This window comes from Bicyclus anynana, chromosome 4 (assembly GCF_947172395.1).
Source record: "Bicyclus anynana chromosome 4, ilBicAnyn1.1, whole genome shotgun sequence".
NCBI classification, from domain to species: domain Eukaryota; kingdom Metazoa; phylum Arthropoda; class Insecta; order Lepidoptera; family Nymphalidae; genus Bicyclus; species Bicyclus anynana.
The window spans coordinates 15,189,485-15,209,826 of NC_069086.1; the positions used below are offsets into that span (position 1 = coordinate 15,189,485).

The 20,342-nt window shown below is 33.4% G+C and overlaps 1 protein-coding gene across 2 annotated transcripts; it reads right to left on the bottom strand.

Annotated features, from left to right (window-relative positions):
* Positions 1-25: 25 nt before the first annotated feature.
* Positions 26-19,003, bottom strand: LOC112055327 (protein obstructor-E). 2 transcript variants are annotated; one of them, XM_024095390.2, is made up of 5 exons: positions 18,858-19,003; positions 6,962-7,171; positions 5,142-5,330; positions 4,260-4,470; positions 26-1,517 (listed from the first exon to the last, which is right to left on the bottom strand). In XM_024095390.2, exons 1-5 carry the CDS (start codon positions 18,901-18,903, stop codon positions 1,463-1,465), a joined length of 711 nt encoding a protein of 236 aa, XP_023951158.1. In that variant the 5' UTR covers positions 18,904-19,003; the 3' UTR covers positions 26-1,462. The 2 variants fall into 2 exon arrangements, with proteins under 2 accessions (XP_023951158.1, XP_052737174.1); XM_052881214.1 differs by lacking the exon at positions 26-1,517 and adding an exon at positions 2,588-3,289 and having other exon boundaries at positions 18,858-19,002.
* Between the last annotated feature and the right edge of the window lie 1,339 nt (positions 19,004-20,342).

A 20,342-nucleotide genomic window follows, 5' to 3' on the forward strand; every position in this document is an offset into this window, starting at 1 on the left:
ATTTTTGGGATCATTGAAACAAAAATTATGATTAAAAAACTTTATTTACACTAATCCATGAAAATTAACCTAACTGTAACTTAAAACTAAAGTTAAATGACTAAATTATTTCATTTCAACACAGCACCTACTCCCGGCGGTGCTGTGTCAAAGCAATTAGAATGATATTTCATTTGTTTTTTGGCAGCAATTAAATGTAATTTAATTTCTTGTCAAAAAAGGACTATAGTTTTGAAAGAATACAAAACGCTAAAGACTTTTGAAAAATAAAAATCTTTAAATTCTTAAATTGTTGTCCAAACTTGAGCGGCTCTTCAGACAGACCATAGTTCCTTAAATTAAGTTGATACGTGGGTAGTTTGCGTGAAACGGAATTACAAGGTCAACACCTAGAGTTTTTATTTATATTCACTAGCCGGACGCCCACGGCTCCATTGACGCGAATTGCTATTTTACTCAAATACCGCGAAAACCACTAAAAGCCCATGTATCCTGTCAATCCAGGATAAAATCTATCTCTAGGATAATCTATTTCAACAAAATCGGCTCAATAGTTCCGGCTAACAAACATACACATAAACTTTCACCTTTATAATATTAGAGTGTGTGATACATTATAATATCATTCTGCATGCACTAAACTTCTGGTTCTTCCCTATATTAACGCACTTGTTTATCATTATACCGCAAGGTCATTTAAAGAAATTGGAAAGGAGAATATTAGTTGTGTTGACAAACACAATAAAGTTCAAATATGGAATATTTGACCTTTATGTATATACCTACTTAGGTACCTTGTAAGTCCACAGTTTTATCTAAAATTACTGATCCAATTAGAAAGGCTTTCGTTATTTAAATACTTATTTTTCATAAAAGGCTTCAGAAACCTTATTAAAATAAGACTTTTAACCCTATAATGGACAACGAAAAAAATGTCTGTATTAAAGTCAAAGTTCAAATTCGTTTATTTGAATTAGGCTTAGCTTACAAGCACTTTGGAAACGTCAGTTACTATAACGATAGTTGTTAGTATTTTACTGCAATGTTTCCTCATAGCTTTCATTATTTATAAAGAAGGATTTTTAAATATAGCTGATAAAACTATTCTGTAAGACCTCTCATTAAAATCAAGCATAACATTATTCCTTATATTCATTCAAGTTGACTTTGACTGAGTATCTGTTTACATTTTTTGTAAGTCGACCATGTGATACACATCACAGTAGGTAATCCTATCCGCTACGTCGCAAACCACTCACGTATAACATCATGGAACATTCTCGAACTAGTACACTTCATAATAGACGGACCGACAACTAAAAACCTTTTTAAATAACATTTGAACATTTTCATAGTGTAATAAATATCATTAAATTAATCGATGTTTATAAAGAGGTGTTTACTTTCTAAGCAAATCGAAAGGGTTAAGCTTCAGTCTGTCCTTCGAGTCGCTCCTTGACATTCAGAATCCCAGCTTCTTGAGCGCCTTTAAGTCCACGTCACCATAGTAATCCTCGCTGTAACACAATCGTGACATGTCAGGGTATATCCAGTTAAGGGTTAAGTATGATTTTAATCATCACTGATATTAAATACAATTATGTTCATGCATATTTGGCTTACTTTCTTTGGAATACCTAAAGCTATTTTCCTCTCTACTATTAAATTAATTATCTCTACTATATTTGACAATCTGTTTAGTAGTTCATCATCATTATCAGCCGTTGGACATCCACTGCTAGACATAGGTTTCTTGTAAGGACTTCCAAACACAAAACACCACGGTCATTTTAAGCAAACCACCATGTTTATTAGTAGTAAAAGTATAAATTTCAGGACATTTAAAAAATAATGATTAATATCCATCAAGTTGTTCTCGAGTTTTTACCTTAGCTAACATCATTCATTTTCAAATTAAACAAATGAACAAATCATGATTAAGATTATCTTGATAGTGATTTATTTATGCGGTATTAAAACGTGTTGAATAAACCGTAATTTGTTTATTAGAATATATTTCATACTAGCCCCGCGGGGTTTCAACCGTGGGGCGTCGGCTCCCGGAAATAATTCCAGTTTCCGTGAGGATACCGGGATAAAATATAGCCTACTTATACTTCCTAATAATGTGGCTTTCTAGTAGTAAAAGAATTTTCAAATTTGGCCCAGTAAATCTATAAATTACCTTCTACAATACCTCAAACTTTACTTCTTTATATATTAGTATATACTGAATAAAAAACTTCTTCAAATTTCTCAGAAAGCTCTTAATGAAAATTCCAATGCTTGTTTCGTAAAGCTTTCAAAGATGTATATTAAAGAAAAAAATATATATAGTTACCTTGTGTTCCCAAAACAGTCGATGGTTTTGGTGATGGTGCAAAGGCGCCGCCAGGTTATAGTTACTAGAGTTGATTATATACAATACAAGAGAACAAGAAATTACTGTAAGAGACAAGATAGTATTAAAATGTTATTAGAAAGTGATTGCAATAAAAATAGGAGACAGTGTGCTTGTGAAAGTAAAATTGTTACTGGGAGACACCGGGCATTGTGCAACTCTAGCAGATCAAAAATCACACAACAGTTTAATTTTTATATATTTTGTTTATTTTATCACTAAATATAAAACTTAAGTATTACAGTTTCTATATCAAACAACAACACTCAGTCGAAGTGAGTTAATTCAGTACATAAGATATTTACAAGGTCGTGGCTGTTGCAATTGGAATGTCGAATGGAATCATGTCCTGTTACATCGTTCAACATTGGAAATCTTAAACATAAATGCAAACCTATCGTCGTATACACCGTCACGGTGACGGCAGCGGCAATACGATCGCTCGCTACAAACTAACAGGACGCTTTCAAATCTTAATACAAATTAAAACAATAAATATTACTACCGCGTTTTTTCTTTTACTAACTCTCTAACCTGCCTCGTGAAACTGGTATTAAAGGCTACAACGACAAAATGTATTTGGCAATTGGAAATGAATACAAATAAAATTGGCTTCACTCACTTAAAGTACGATTTTGAACCAGGAGTTAGGTCTGCGCACACCAAAAGCGTGAAATGTTAAATTAGTTCATCGCTTGTGATGTGCGGAGACAAAGATTGAGTTTTGAGTATTAAAAGGTTAAGGGTGGGAGTGGTGTTTAGTTTTCTTTTTGGGGGCGAGGCTTAATCTTGTTGGGGGCGACGCGGGCCTGGCCGTTGCTCTGGAGGCCGGCTAGCAGCTCGCTCTTGCGGATGGCCTTCAGATCCAAGTCTCCGTAGTAGTCTTCGCTGAAAATGTACGCGAACCTTACTACCTCTCTCTTCTACCGTCTAAAGCGTTTCATATCTAAACTTAATATTTAATACATGTATTTTCGCAAGCCGATATAAATGGATATCACAATTCCTAGCAACTTTTACTGCCTAGTTGTGACTAAGAGTATCATTAATTGTGTAACGAGAACTCGTTAACAACGCTCAATATCGACTGAACTGCCTTGAAATGGCAACAAGAATATTAAAACTTTGCCGCTTGATTTATCAACAACTCTATTTTTCTTTGCATTATTCAAGGTTTGGAAATTTTTAATAAAATGTTCAAAATTGATCTTTTACCGTTAATTACAAATATAACAAGTATTTTTAATACTGTAGATACTTTTCATTTGTCACAAACAAATAGTTAAAAATATTTTGTACGACAATGTGAAAAACAACTAAATTGTTTTGTTTGGTGACATAATATTGTCAGGAAACAGTAATGAACATTTTGTTATACAGTACGTCGCCGTGGTCATTACCATACCGTTACATGTCAACTGATATTGACCACGACATGTGCATTTCAACAAGCACAGGACAGGCAGAAAATTGTGCTTAGTTATGTAAATGAATTTATGAACCAAATTTTCGGTGACAGGCATATTTTAACTTCGAGCCGCAAAAGTCCGGAAAGGTAATGAACTTAAAAACCAATATGTATTTAATTTAGATAGTAGAGTACATTTGAAAATTTTACAATAAAAATAAAAATATTTGTAAAAAATTGACCTCTAAAGTGCAGTTGGTTAGTCACAAGGAAACATATTTGGGTTACGGGACGTTATTAAAATTGAAAAATGTTATTGACTATATTAAACAGCACCAGTGATATGCAACTAGTGAGTTTAGAAGTAAACAGAGTTCAAGTTGCTTAGTCTTAGCTTAGTTTTACTTGAACATGAAGAAGAGCGTATGACCAAAAGAAGTTAAAGCTTACCATCCGGGAACATCTTCGGGGTCTTCGCAGTTGCCGGTGCCGTCAGCGTCTCCGATCTTGAAGACTGTGCCGATGGGGCAACCGTATTCGCGGGCGACTCCTTCCAAGCAGATGTAGTATTTACGGCAGTCTTCGGGATGGGCGTGACGGCTGAAGGAACCGGCGTTGGAAACCTCTCCGGGCGCGGGGCAAGAGAAACCATTCGCTACTTCTGGGAAAAACCAGAAAGGGTCACGTGAGTCGAGAGCGGGAAGGCGAAACCGAGCGTAGAGAACAGTTGTGCTGGTAGAGCAGTCGAAGAACCAGATGTAAAGATCTCAGATCTAGTGGTGCAGTACTTCGTGATGACCGTCTAGTAATTGTGCAGTGCTTAACGTAGAATAGATTATAGTCTTTTAATTTGTAATAACTTGTTGCTTTTTGAATATTGTTAATTAATTCGTTTTTAACCCCCGACGCAAAAAGAGGGTTGTTATAAGTTTTACTGTCTGTTTGTCTGTCAGTCTTTCTGTGGCATCCTAGTTCCCGAACGGATTAAGCGATTTCAATTTAGTTTTTTTTTTTTATTTAAGGTGACTTATGGGCAACTTTAAACATGTTTGATGAAAATCGCTTCAGCCGTTTAAAATTTGTGGGGGGTGAAAGTGGAAAAGAATAATTGAAGGTCAGCAAATATACTCGAGTGGGTCTCAAATGAAAGCGCACTGAAATATTGGTTGATCGAGAGTGTAATTAATAATTCGTGATCTTCGGGGGTTTCAGAATTTCAAAATTTATGCTATTTCATTGTAGCAACTTATAAAAATCATTATTTATCTCAACAAGTTATTGTGCATTGATAGATTGTTTATGGAATTTATTTGTCGTAAAATCTCTACGTACCCTCGTTTTTGCACTCAGGGACCTGGTCAGCCCACATGCACACACGGGCATCTCTGTCGTAGGCGAGTCCAGGGCTGCACTGGTAGCGTGAAGCTTCACCGTTCCAGCAGTTCCAGAAGACATCGCACTTGACATCATCAGGGAAGATACCGTACAGTCTCGCGCAGTGGGTGGTTCCGACTGGGGGTTCTGATAAAAATGAAAAAGGAATAAGAAAAGTATTTCATTAGAGACATTAGTCATCCAAGTCCTGATTTTTACCAAATATTTGCTAATTACTATAATTAAATTATATGATTCTCGATTTCTACATTAAGTATATAAACAACTGGCACACTTAATTTACGGATGTGTTCATTATTAATTACACTAATAATAATAATTAAATATTTGATAACTCTCCGGAGGATACCGCTTAGCGCTTAATATATTGTTTCCTTCTACTACAATAATTAAATCAGTTAATGATTTGAAAATTTCATCGCCTGGTAGATCGTATTAATTATAGTATAACCGTTTCAAACAAAGTTTGGATATATTAGAAACTAAATATTAATAAAAGCTGAAGATTTTTTGATTGAATGCGCTAATCTTAGTAACTACTGGTCCGATTTGAAAAATTCTTTCAGTTTTAGGTAGCCCATTTATCGAGGAAGGCTATAGGCTATATATCATAGCCGTACGCTTACGGGAACGTGAATCACGCGGGTGAAATCGCGCGGCGTCAGCTAGTGATATAATAAGATGGATGTAAGCCGCTGCTTGCGTCTTAAAAATATTTTCATAAAAAAGTACATTTCCTGGATAAATACAATTCTAGATACAAAATTATCAAGCCTGGAACTCTCTGTATGTATGAAGATAGATCTCCCCACACAAACTTTCGAGGTCCCCTAATGAGTGAACATTACTGCATTTACATACAATGATTAATCTTACACAATTTAACCTTTGCCTCTCGTATAATTAGGCATCACACAAATATAGCAATCCTTACTGTATATTCTGATCTCATGTATACTAATTAGGAACCTGTTTACAATTGCAATCGCGAAGACGAATGCTTCAAAAGCTACTAGTTCAAGGTTGAAAGTTTTATTTTTGGCACATTGAACAATCGTAGAAGTGTCGTTAATGTGTCATTTTATTCATCAGATTATATTAACTTAATGACCTTCATCGTATCCTGGTGGTACCAGGTGGTACTACTACGAATACTCGAATGATTACCATAAAAATACTTTAACTTGACCGCAGATAAATCACATTATAATAATAGCTGTCTACAATAACATCCTTGCATAATTTATTCTCATGATCTTTACAACGAAATCTAGATTTAGTGCTTCCGCATTGTTAAGTACCAATTATTTCTTTGTGCGAAATATTAAATCTGGACAAGGTTTTTATTTATATATCTAGTTAATTAAATATCTACCACCTACATATTATAGCGAGGTACAAAAAATATCAGAATGAGTTTCAATAAATAATAATAGCCATCAACCAAAGTCCTAAAACTTTACTCTCTATTCCTTTATAACTACCTTTATAATCCACTGAATTAAATAGCTGAATGCCTATATACCTATTATTTAAATACATTCAAAGCAAATATGAGACGGCATTTTCTAGACAAGCGCGCTTTTACTTGGACGTCATCATTTCTTTTTATCAGACGTAGTCAAACACAAGCCTATTATATAATATAATAACTTGAAAAATGTATGTAAAAAGGCACTTTGTCTGCCTCTAATTTCAAGCCAAAATGAACACTCTCATATAGCTTAGATTCATTGTACATAAGGATCGGTACTCACCAAGCTGTGTTCTCTCTCCGCACTCTACATTGTGGATGTAGTCGCAGTTCTCAGTCAGGTATTTTGAGTCGGACGCGTCGAAGGCGAGTCCGTTGCCGCAGGTCTTCAGTTCGGCGACTCCGTTGTCACACTTCCAGTATTTGTCGCAGGAGATGTGGTGTGGGTAGAAGCCGAAGTCGTCTGGGCATTTGAAGGATTCTTGAGCAACCGCTAAACAAAAGAAAAGAGTACATTAATGATCATAATTCTTTATAACGCATAGCTTATTCATTCGGTCTAATTTACAGCAGCTCTTTGCATACGCATAGGTTAGCAGGATTTGTTCTAAGTTTGTACAAATCACACGTTACCTTCAAGGAAAATGAGGTACAATTACGTTGAATAACAATGTAAAGGTGTCATACAGATTTAAACGGAGGTGTCGTCCTGAATTACAAGTAAAATTTCAAAAGAAACTACCAAAGGGGTTTCGCCGAACGGCACGCAATAATTTTGCAATATACCGGTCGGTAGGGCAGCTCTTTCTCTAAGGAATGCCACGCGACAAACTCGCGTTGGGCAACGCGTGACTAGTTCAAGTTATCGGTTGCATACACTTCTATTATTAGTTATTCGCGCCCTGTATCTGTAGATTTGTCTAGACGCACGTGGCCCTACGAAGTGGGTCATTCGATTTGAGACTAATCGGAAATGATAAACACAACAAATGTTTCGCTTGCTCATTGACCACGTTTCCATTTATTCATTACAGTTTGGAGAGATTTCAAAATAATTTCTTAGGTAAGTATTTTGAAGTACCATGCACCAAATATTAAGCGTAAATCTGTCCATACTCCATGCACCAAAACATTTATATTATATTCATCAAGGAATTCCTGCAACTCAATAAGTATGTGTCAATTTGCACACTACTTATCATCTACTATTTACAACATCCTATAGTTTAGTAATCAATATGTAAATTCTACAATACTGTACCTAAGTGTAGTACCTATTTCTAATCAAGAATTCTGTTTTTTTTTTCTAGAAATAAATATCACTGATACATGTTATAATTAAATACCGTTAAAAAATTATAGGTCACAAGAATCTTCCGAGTAATTTATGAATGAATAAAAAGTCTATAAAGTAAACAAGTTTCAACACTTGTGGAGCATCCACCTCGTTTGGGCGTTATGTCATGTGTGTCAGGCACCGGTTGACATTTGCAGCAAACCAACCGTGGAACATCCTGGTCATTTCGTAATTTACTCTTACATTTATCTCCACATCATTACTTGGACTTTGCGGTGATACGGAAATCATGAGAATACTTTTACATAAAAATTGTTCAAATATCATTGTCTTGGATTTTATTAGCTTGTTAATGAACATAATAATATTCTGTGATTCTATAATTATCAAATGTGACAATATCAATATATAATAGTCGTTCTACATACCTACCCATATGGTAAATTGATTACAATTTAGCTGCTAACAAGTGAACAAATAAAATTAAATACTTCTTTACATGTTAATTTAACGTCTAATTTTATGGATAAATGAATATTTCGAATGTCTACTTAAACAAATTGCATCGTAAATCATTATCGATAGTTTCCCAATTTATAATTTTCAGCTCAACGGTTGCGTTGTAGTTTATACTCATCTGCATAAGAGAATGCAACGTGTCTTATTAATAATACCAGACGAGGTTAACTGCTTTATAGTGAAACATTCTACAGGATTTGCTATGCGCTATATACTGTGTCATCAATCAATTTTTAAATACCCACAACTACAATTCAATAATAAGAAGTAAATCTGCTGACTGAATATAGAATAGCATTACCGAAGGAGACAAAACAATTAACCTTACTGTTATTGAGATCGGACGTAGAAAAGCAATTTATAAAGCCGTTCTGTCATATAATATAAGACCAAAACGTCGCGGTAATACATAAGGTGAAAAATAAATCAGAGTGCCTAGTGGGAGTTTTCAATATTTTCATACTGTTAGTATCGCGTTGATGTAAACGCGAATTTATATGGAATTGAAACAATTGTACATTAGTGCCACTAGATGGCGCTGTTTCAATTCCTTAGAAATTCGCGTTTACGTTAACGCGATAGTATTAGTATCAAACTGCCACTAGGCCCTCAGAAGTTGCACTTCTGTGACGTGACGGGTAGCAGCGACAGTGATTGTACCATTATTTTGTGGTAGAGGAAACACCTCGAACAAGCCCCAGGACTTGTGACCTTGAGAGAAGGTTTCCTCTACCACAAAGTAAAGGTACATTTTAAAAAGGTTAATTCCCAAATATGTATAATGAATAAGCTACGAATTACACATATTATATAAATACTATGTCACCACAAATCGTATCTACATTTGGGTTTTTCAAGCCTTATTTCTAGCACAGTTATTTACGCCGTTTTTAGGTAAAGTATTGGCTTCCGGAATCTGGTCACTTGTTATCTAATGCGATTAAGAAATTCTTTGTAATACGATTCTACTCGTGTGAAGTTTGTTACATACATACACATTTTACAAAGATGCTTTCAACATAACATCTTGTTATTTAGCATAAGTTTTATTCAATTTATTGAATATAAAGCAATACTATTTCTAACTTGACAGTGTTAGAGATTAGTAAGAATGAGACAGTAACCAATGCACATTCAAATAACAATCTAATAATATCTATAATTATTATATCTTATCTTTATGCACTATAGTTTACGAAGGTGAGGTAGATTGCCATTTAAATATCGTAAGCTGGAGTAAAGAGAAAAAGGCGTGACGTATGTAAATCGCAAGACTTCCTTTGTTTCAGCCTATTCGAGCGAAAGCATACCGTGACCCATATTCCCAAGGTAAATTAGTAGCGTAAGTGTAATTAGCAATCTCGTATGCGAAGTGGAGCTTTACGCAAGCACCGACACCGGAGCAGCGGGTCGTGCGTACGCCTGAGTCTGTTACCTAAGTAAACGTTGGGCCAATGTATTTGGACCAACGAATACAGGGCTACTTGATGCAGTACTTGGCCTAGCGCATTGGCCTAACGCGTTGGCCCAACATGTTCCGGAAGCATGACCAGATTACAGAGCTATGCCCACACAAAACGTTGTATAACAACAGGTTCTATTTGCAAGTTTTAGTGACAATGTTATTTTTCTTTTGTCTACCACTATAACAATTAAATCATTTGCATGTGCAGATCCAACCACTATTTAAATAGAGAACTTTATAGTAGATACTTTTTGGCTAAAAACTTTTAACGCAATCTAAGCAGGTAGGTAGGTGATGAGCATTGAAATCATCACCTGTACCAGGACAAAACTATGTAAATTAAAAATAACAAAATATAAACGTTGGCTAAATTTTTTGTGAGCTCTTCTCGGACTGAACCCTCGCAACTTTAATTTTAAGTATTACCAATTACCATTAAATCATGACATAACTTTTCAACTTGCGTTTTAAAGGTGCTTATAAACTAAGCCTAATTGAAATAAATGAAATTTGAATTTAATAAATTCATACCACTGTATTTTACAAGATTGTCTATCAAAATGGAAATCTAATTAAAGTACACATAAAAACAATTTCTCTCAAAGGTTCTCCACAAAGAATGAAAGGACACGTTTTTGATATAGCATTATAAATTATAATAATAGATTTCTAGGTTATTGGAACTTATTTAACGAAATTCGGCCTTCTGTATTAACAACAACAGCGTTTTTGTTTGGTTTTCTAACATTACATAAATGTCTTTATATAAAATAACAATGGAAAAAAAAATGTTGTCGTAATCATATCGAGATCAAGACATTCTTGCCAAATATGTTCATATCAACATACAATATTACATAAAATCGATTATTGCGTAAATATTATTTAATATTAAGGTCGTAAACCGTGAAGTAATACAGGTGAAAGCCCAAAATTGACCTACCAAACGAGTCCGTGGGCGTGACTTTCGATTTCGTTAACACTGCGCCGGCGCATCTCGTTAACGAATCTCCGATCACGATTGACCTTTAATCGAAATATAAATGAGCCAACCGATTACATAAAATGTCATCCCTATAGTAATTCCAATAAACAGGCTACGTTTAGTTTAGTGTAGTAGTCTTTGTAATTTAAAAGGTAATAAATACGTTCATCATAGGGATGCATAAAAATAAGTGGTTCTACCATCTCAAATTTCTAATGATAAAATTTAGCTTATCATGTCTTAAAAATGTAAACAAAACTTCAGTTCTATCGGCATAAGATATTTGTTTTGTTTGCTACACAGATTTAAAAGATACTGTCATCTAATGATGAATCGAATATGATGATCTGGTGATGATCAGCATTCTATTTATTAATAGTTAGTTAGTTATTCTATTAATTATTAAACCCACTGAATGGCTCAAGACTCTATCATACAAGTGAGGGCAAATGTAAAGAGACCACGTTTTCAAATGATGCTACAGAATTGAATTTAAACGAGCGATGGGCTAGAGAAACACTGTTACTATTATTGTTTTTGTAAACTGTTTAAGTCATAGTTAATCAAATACAGAAAGTTACTAAATATACCAAAAACTTAGCACAAATAATTGTACGCAAGTCACATCAGATAATGCAAGAATTTTATAGGCGTCGTTAACTTTATGATGCAACACTTAAAATCTCATTAGATAACCGACATTGTTATTCCGGTGAAAGTGAAGTGTTTTCATCTATTTGCGTGGAAAGCAACGTGAGGCAATTTATATAACATTGAAAATATATCTCAATTATTGGCCGTGATTCACAAAAAGCGTGTCTCCTTTTTATATTTCCAATGCCGGTGAAAAAATCTGTAGTAGTTTGGAGTTATTCAAGTATAATTCGCATTGTTTGTATTCACGATCAAATCTATTGTATTGTTACTAAAAATAAACGTTTTTTTTAATGGTTGTAGTTTTTAAAATAATTTATTGTATTTTATTACAAAATAATTTACGCTCTCAACTTTTATGTCTATGCAAATTATTGCTTTCTGTAATTTTATTAAGATCTTAATAAAAATATAATATATTGTCGATGATTTTTTATTTTACGAAGTTTTCTATCTCACCACGCCTCGATGCGTAAATCAGGCACACACGCTACAAAATCTTTTTCTTATATTGTGCTGGCTATTTCCAAATAGTAGTTACCTACTAAACACGCGTTAATGGACACGTAGGTAGGTTTTATTGTCTAAACTTCGTAACTATTACATCAGTGTTAATTAATATTTTCGCAAGACTCCGTTATCTTTGGACGCCACTGTGTATTAGTATATTTTTGAGTCCAGTTCGTAGGATGTTTCCTCTCTTGACTGAACTTTTTCTCCACGTAAAACAGCAGAATCCCTGAAGCCATATTTGTAGCCTAATATGATGTATCTTGAGCAATTTCCTTTGTAATTATTAGGGCGAATATATATATATTATTTTTCTTTGACATACTAATTAGTTGATAGGAACTTATCAACCAGACATGCTTTAAAACATAATTTAGTAATTCAGTTTTATCTGCAGAACCGTATAAGGTATGTCTGTATATACGTACTCGTAAGATAAAAACGTGGGTCTTAAATGCCAGATTCTTTTATTTATCTGAATTTGCATCAATTTTACGTAGGTTTCCGTACATTAAGGCACGCGTAGTGCATGTAGAGAATAAAAACCTAACAATACAAGGGCCGGTGTGACGTTATTTATATTGTTGGCTGAAGGACAGACAATCTCCGTCAGGTAATGGTATGTTTAAGCTTGAGATGCTTTTGTGATTGAATAATATACTATTATTTATAGAAAACACGCAGGCCAGGATAACAATTTAAATGTTGCGTCGTGTAATGACTTATTAATGTGCGGCATTCACTGTACTGGTGCTTTATGAATAGTTCCAGAGTAATTTCTCAAGAAATCGGTCTGCACATCAATGAATTGTTTAACCAAGGTTATTGTACAAATGCGATAAAAGATAAAATCTAAGTAACGCAGGATATATTTTTAAAGTAATCGTTGACTAACTGATAACTGTACGAGCTAGTAGTCTATTTGAAGTTAAGTGGAAAAACAGACAATGTTTTGTGTAAAAAAACAACACTTCTGATGATAACTTACAATGTCTTACAATGAACCCTTTAATCCGAAGCCTGTCCCAGTTTTCAAGTTCATGAAATAATGATATCACGGGTAACTATATATACCTAATGGACCCTTCAGACAGGGACACACAGCAATGCAAAAACGAAAATATATTCTCTAGAAAATTAGGATAAAATTAGCTTTCAATCCAAGTTAAGGTTTTACGGAAGTAAACATAGTCACATAGCCGCATAAAAATTCTCATTAGCAACCTTCAAATAAGAATAGAATAATTCAAACACCAACGATGTATTGTTACAAGGGACTCTCGCCGTAGGAAGCAATAAAAAATTCGTTTAGAAACAACAATCAAACTTCCGCTGCATTGTTTTTTTTCGTGTAAAGGTGCTAATTACAAATCATTTCTCGTTAGATACATACTAAAAGACAAAACGAGTTTTCATAATTACCTCACAAAGATCAAGGCTGTAAACAGTATTCTTGTTAAGGATAAGATCTTAATGTTGTTTAACAAAATATTTATTAAAATTTTGTATAGTTTTACATGACGAACAAAACTTTTTTCTCCAGCAAGGTTTGGACACTGTTTCTATAGGTATCGATTTCAACATTATGATTAAAATTACCGACACCTTGATCAATATTTTAAGAAGCTTTATTTGAAGTACTTTTTAGTAAAACATCAAGCATTTTTAAGAGGACACACCTAAATCCGAACTCTGAATTACTTGAGAGGAAGATAACCCCAATACATCATAGTGCGTCTACACTAGGTTAACACAGCAGTTAAGTGCTGTTCTAGGCGGCTAGTTTATTAAGTTATCGCACATGCTTATTCAATAATATGAGTAGATTATCTGATTATACGAACGAGATAAAAATAATATTTGATCATCGCTGCGCACTCAAGCAGCGTGGTCATTTTCACCGAGTTTTCTTTCTCCTTGAGAAATTCACACACGCACGAGTCTGGATAATTGAATACCTTCACGCAATAGTAACTTTATGAATAATAAATTGCCGTGGTCGTAAAATTTCGCGATCGATTTAATATGTTAACGCAAAGCCCAAATTGTCTCTCGTTATTAAATGTGATTTATCTTTACAGATACAAGTACCTATTTCTCAATCTTCTAATCTCTTGCAGCACGTTCATATGCGCATACTGGTGTAACAAAATTAGTTTTGTCAACTATTGCAAATATCACAACTTGGGCACCAGTAGATTATAACTTTTCAAGTATTTTTAGTCACATTACTAATACCCAAAGATAGAGACGTTGTTTACAATTTACTTGTTACGAATTTTAAAAATAATAAATATAGAAATAATGTATGAAATAATCAATAATTACTAGCTGACCCGGTGAACTTCGTATCACTTATTATTGATTCGATAGCGATAATTAAAGCGGTTAGGTATTTATAATGTTAATTAACGTTGTTTCTTTTCAATAATCTAAACTGGCAATTCTCCTACAAATAACTCATTACAATTTTCCGATATTTTGCCTGATCTTTTGGGTAATCCTTTTTTATTTCTAAAGTACCTACGTCTGTGTAAGAGCAAAATAAAAATGAAAATTACATAAATCGGTTATGCTGTTAATCAAATCAAATCAAAGTTTTATCACAATCTGATGAACTGTTTAGGAGTGTATAGAGGAATAACAAACAAAGGAAAATTCATTGTTGTTTATACACATACCAAGCACATGGGTGAACGTACTGCTCTAATTCCCCCAATTTAGTATCGTCAACCACATGAATACCGATTAGGGTCAAGTTTCATAAACGTTTTCATAAACCACGCACTTTAATGTATAATATCGTAATAAGACCTAGAAAAATCCTAGAAAATTACCTACTATCTATTTCTGTAATAATTTAATTATATTTCAGAAACAAGAAGCTAAGGTTTCGCGAAACCACACGGTGTGTTCGTGTGAACTGGGTACGTGCCAGAAATACACAAACAATGGTTAAAACACTTAGAATGAGTGCCTGCAATACCCAGACATACTTTATTAAAAAAAAAACTCAATGGTTGTCTACCCATAGATAAGTACGAAAGCCAATTGTGGAGTTTGGACCGTTATGAATTTGTAAGGCAACACGTATCAAGGATCCAGATCCTCAATTGTCAATTTGTTTCACCATGATCTAACCTGTTGGTAATTATAGATACAGTCTAATGGGACACGCTTGCCTAGAAGGTGCTTATTTACTCTAGTTTTGAAGATACTTAAGTTATAAGATTCAGGAAACACAGACTTGGGAAGGGTATTTCAAACCCTATCCGTGCATATATTGCATGCGAGAAAAGAAGACGCAAAGCGTTTTGTACTAGTCCTAGGGACATCTACAACATAGGGATGAAAACCCGCCCTATGTCTTGCGGTGCGATGTTAAAAAAGAGTTCTAACGAAGCTAAGTGACTGGCGACTGGGGACAAGATTTCTTATATTATGAGCTGTTATTTCCCAAACTCCATAATGGCCATACATATCATGGAGATTTCATCTGAGATTTAACCCGTTGGCAATATATTTTTCATTAGTATAGATATTTAATTTGATATCCGGTAGACAGTTTGGTGAAGGTCGTCTTATATACGGATCCTCTGCTGTTAGTTCTGACTATGACCACAGGGTATGAGCATCTAATAATCTTTCAACTGTCATAACATGAGGAATGTCTGACCATTACAGGCTCATAGTATCACTATACTGTGACCGATGAAGGAACACCGAACACCGTCCTGTCAAGACGTACAACAATTTGAATTCTATTACTGTTTCGTAATAACTTTTGCCTTGCATACAATTCTTTGAAACGAATGCAATTGTTACATGTGCATTACAAAACTTTAGTACAATGAAATTGTTTAAGTACTAAGAACTATTGTAACTATTCAAACATACAATATAAATGTCTATTTAAGTTTATAAAGCTATTTCAATAAATTATATGTTTCTAATCGGAAACTGCTATCTACTTTTATGATAATAAAGGTTTCGGATTTTATTGTAAATAATAATACTATAAATATTCCAAACTATTTGATTATTTGATTCTTTTAAACTTTCATGTTAGTCATCATTCAAAATTGGAGATTAATGAATACCTTACTACTTAAAAATAATATTTAAAATGTGAAACATTTCACTTTAATTACTTTTTGGTTTCTGAAGATTACTTAATTAGTAATCCATTATACAAAAAATATTATTAAGATTGAGGTAGTAGATTATTCTATAAATAATATGTTTTTTTACTCATAAAATAGTAAGTAAATAATTTTACACACGTACGTAAGTACATGTTCGTCGTCATCAACCCATGTTCGGCTCACTGCTGAGCTCGAGTCTCCTCTCACAATGAGAGGGGTTAGGCCAATAGTCCACCACGCTGGCCCAATGCGGATTGGCAGACTTCACACACGCAGAGAATTAAGATAATTCTCTGGTATGCAGGTTTCCTCACGATGTTTTCCTTCACCGATTGAGACACGTGATATTTAATTTCTTAAAATGCACACAACTGAAAAGTTGGAGGTGCATGCCCCGACCGGATTCGAACCCACACCCTCCGGAATCAGAGGCAGAGGTCATATCCACTGGGCTATCACGGCTCTCTCTAAGTACATGTTACATGGATGTAACGTCGAATTAAAGTTGTCGCGTTTACTTCAGAACAAAATTACAGACATTAGCAAAAGATCTATTGGGAAAATAACATAATTACAACGATCAATACAACTTTCACTTGAAGTACGCTGAGTGGAAAATTAGCTTTTCATAGCTAAATTAAATCTACTTGACAAGATAATTATTTGATGTTTTGTTAAATGATTCAATGAATAGCCGACAATAGATATTAATTGATTTGGTGGATAATTCATTAGAAAACGATGGATAATATATATTTTAATATAAAAAAGAGCAAATCATCATTACAGGAAATCCTTTATCTATGTGTTTTAAGTTCGATATATAATTCCAATATTAAATAATTATTATTTGTGCGTGTATTGTATTTTTCATGTAAATCAAAAAGTGTAATTGTAATTTAATATACCTATAAATTACAGTACAATTTAATATATAAAGAAAATGTGTTGTAAATTACTTGTATTATTTGTCTCAATATTTTTTGCGCTAGCTTCACCTACATTTAGGGAGAACTTATTTTTAAATTATTCTGGATATTATAGAATTATAGAATAGATATAGATCTTGCAAATTGTGGAAGATTTGTTAATTACTAGTGGTCGTCTGTGACTCCGTTCGAAACCTCTTTTTACAAATTCCGCGGGAACTTTTTCGAGATAATATGCTTGTATTATGTACCCAATTTAATTCAAATTGGTTCAGTGGTTTAGCCGTAAAAAGGTAACAGACAGACAGACTTACTTTTGCATAAATAATATTAGTATGGCTTTATTAATTAAATAACGAATACAAAATAAGAGTATTATCTCGGTACATTTTATCGATGTTTCTAAATACACCATACTTAGATATATCGTCATAGTATACTTATATCACACATGCACACCCAATATTCGTTATGCAACAAAGTGTAGGTTAGAAAGCTAATGGGGGCGTTAGCATTAATTACTGCATTCATTGCGTTAACGTTTCATTGAGATGAAACAAGACGAAATTATTAATATGTGTAGGTGTAGGTAATTATAGGTAGGTGTTGTAGGGGGTGTACCTTTAGATTTACTGAACCGATTTTGAAAATTCTTTTACTACTAGAAAACCACGTTATTTGTGTGTTTCATAAGCTATCTTTTATCCCCGTATTCTCATGGGAACGAGAACTACGCGGGTGAAACCGCGGGGCATCAAACTCTTTGTGATTCTTTATATATTAACTATGCTTATTTTAAAATTATTTCTAGAATACATTGTTGTTCATAAAAAATATAATTTAGAAGTGTCATCATAATTCATCTCATATTAAATTAAAACGTAAATTAGAAGTTTCTTTAACTATTTTTTTGTATTAAACGAATACCTATAATTACAATGTAAATGTAATTATATTCATACAACAGATATTTAAATAATACTTATCGTAATCCTGTTAAATTCAATTCAACTTTTGTCCATTATTAGAGTCTAATGCATTTTGTAAGATAATTTTCTATGATAAAAAACAATCATTTTATTTTTATAAAAATAGATAAAGATGAATAAGAGAAAGTGTTGTTATGGATCTGCAATCGATCTATTGAATGTCATTCATAATATTATTATACCGTTGTAATGCAAGTGGAAAAGCGAACGGATACCAAACTTTTAATAAGATAGGTGCTACACAAATTTTCTGTTATGAATAAAGCTATTAAAAATTACTTTATAATAAAAAATACAAGCTTTACTAACACGAAAGTAGAGCAAACGAAAAACAAGCTTAAAGTTATTAAAAGCTTAGTTATTATATAATGTATATATCTACTACAGAATATTAATTAACAGTTTAATTAATATTCTGTAGTATAAAAGAATAACTAAATAAATAGTATAAGTGTGCAAAGAGAACATGCATGGCACTCCAAAAGAACGGGTCGAGTCAGCGTATTAACTGCAATTTCTATTCCCAACACTTTCAGCGCAATGCAACCAGTGTGGAAACCAATATCGATAACACTTCAACGGCTTTCCATACCGCGGCCGCATACTAACACAATGTACCATATCCTTCACTACACTATACAGGAGTCTTGCCTCGCCGCACCCTAAATATTTCAAATTCTACGTACCCACGCCGAGGGCGGCTGCTAGCACTAATAAACACCGTGAATTCATGGTTAAAACAATAAGTCCTTGCACGATAGTAGTGGACACTTTAACGTTCTAGCACACACTGCGGGCGGGTGAATGGGCGGCTGAGGCTTTTATATCGGGAAGCCGAATACGTTCGGCCAGAGGAAAGCGACGTCAGCGCCCGCGCTTCCCCGCACCCCTAAGCGCCGGCTTCCAGCTATCCTGACACTGCGGAGCTTCCATTTGGAAAACTCTGACACTTCTTGTAGTAAATGTTTATAAAATCATACAGCCATTTGTTAAATTCTGACACTGCTGAAAATGATTATCAAATAATGTAGACGTTTTGGAAAACTGTTGACATTGTATTGTATATTGTAAAAATTCTGAAATTTATTGTAGATAATCCTTATCAAATTGTATTCGTTTTGTATTTTTTTTTAAATACCAAAACGTAAGTTTTTTAAAAATATACAATTTTTTTTTTTAATTTTAAACGAATTTAAATGATTTAATTTTTTTATGAGCAAATCAATAAAAAGGGCTTTATATCGTTATCGCAGCTATCTGAATACAAAATCATTTTTGATACAATTTATGTAAATTATATATATATTTTTAATTTATGAATACAATTAAACTAAAATACAACGCATTTAAATTAAATTAACTTGTAATTTTTACTAACAAAAATATTTAATAAAATTTATTAAAATAAAAAGTCTTCTTCTCTAACTGTTATCCCGCATGAATATGTGAACCACATTGTATGCTAAATTTATTTATTTAATTGATTAAATAAAAAGAAAAATGATTAAATATAAAATAGTTGTTAAATATTAAATATGGAAGATCAAATTAAAAGTGAATTGTAAAAAGAGTAAGTGTAAACGTAACAGTTTCATTTAGATTTTATTGCCTATAAAAGTGCGTTTATTTACTTCATTAATACAAAAAATTCATTATGTCACGCACATTGCACTCATAACATTTTCGTGAATTTAATTTCCTTAAATTTAAAGAAAAGCGGTATTCCTCAGCTGGAAATTACCGTTACTCAAATATAGCCTATGGCCATAATATGGTACTCTGAAAAGGACAACCTGCATAGTGAAGGCGAAAGTATTTTCTTAGTCGAGATAAATCAGTCATACCGCATATTAAATCATTGACCATCAGATAATAAGCCTTGAATGGTATATGGTAACTTGTTTAAAGGAAGAACTTATCGGTGTAAATACGCCTCATATGCTATGCGTTAATAGATTTTTTATTGTAATAATGAAAAGTGATAAGAAAAAGAATGCAAGAACATGATTAAGGACACCGGATAGGCTTGAAAATTGACGGCTATAATCCTGCACTTAATGGTAGGTACTGCATCACTAAAGTTTACTAGAAACTGCTGAAAAAAATACTCTACCTATTAAATTCTTGTTTTAAAGTATTTTATTTTATTAATACTTGAAAGTGTTCGTAAC

Coding starts and splice junctions, on each gene's coding strand:
- LOC112055327 (XM_052881214.1), bottom strand. CDS start 18,903: ATGAATTCACGGTGTTTATTAGTGCTAGCAGCCGCCCTCGGCGTGG. Junction 5,331..6,961: donor CGGAGAGAGAACACAGCTTG/GTGAGTACCGAT, acceptor CATTTTTATCAG/AACCCCCAGTCGGAACCACC. Junction 4,471..5,141: donor CCCTGAGTGCAAAAACGAGG/GTACGTAGAGAT, acceptor GGTTTTTCCCAG/AAGTAGCGAATGGTTTCTCT.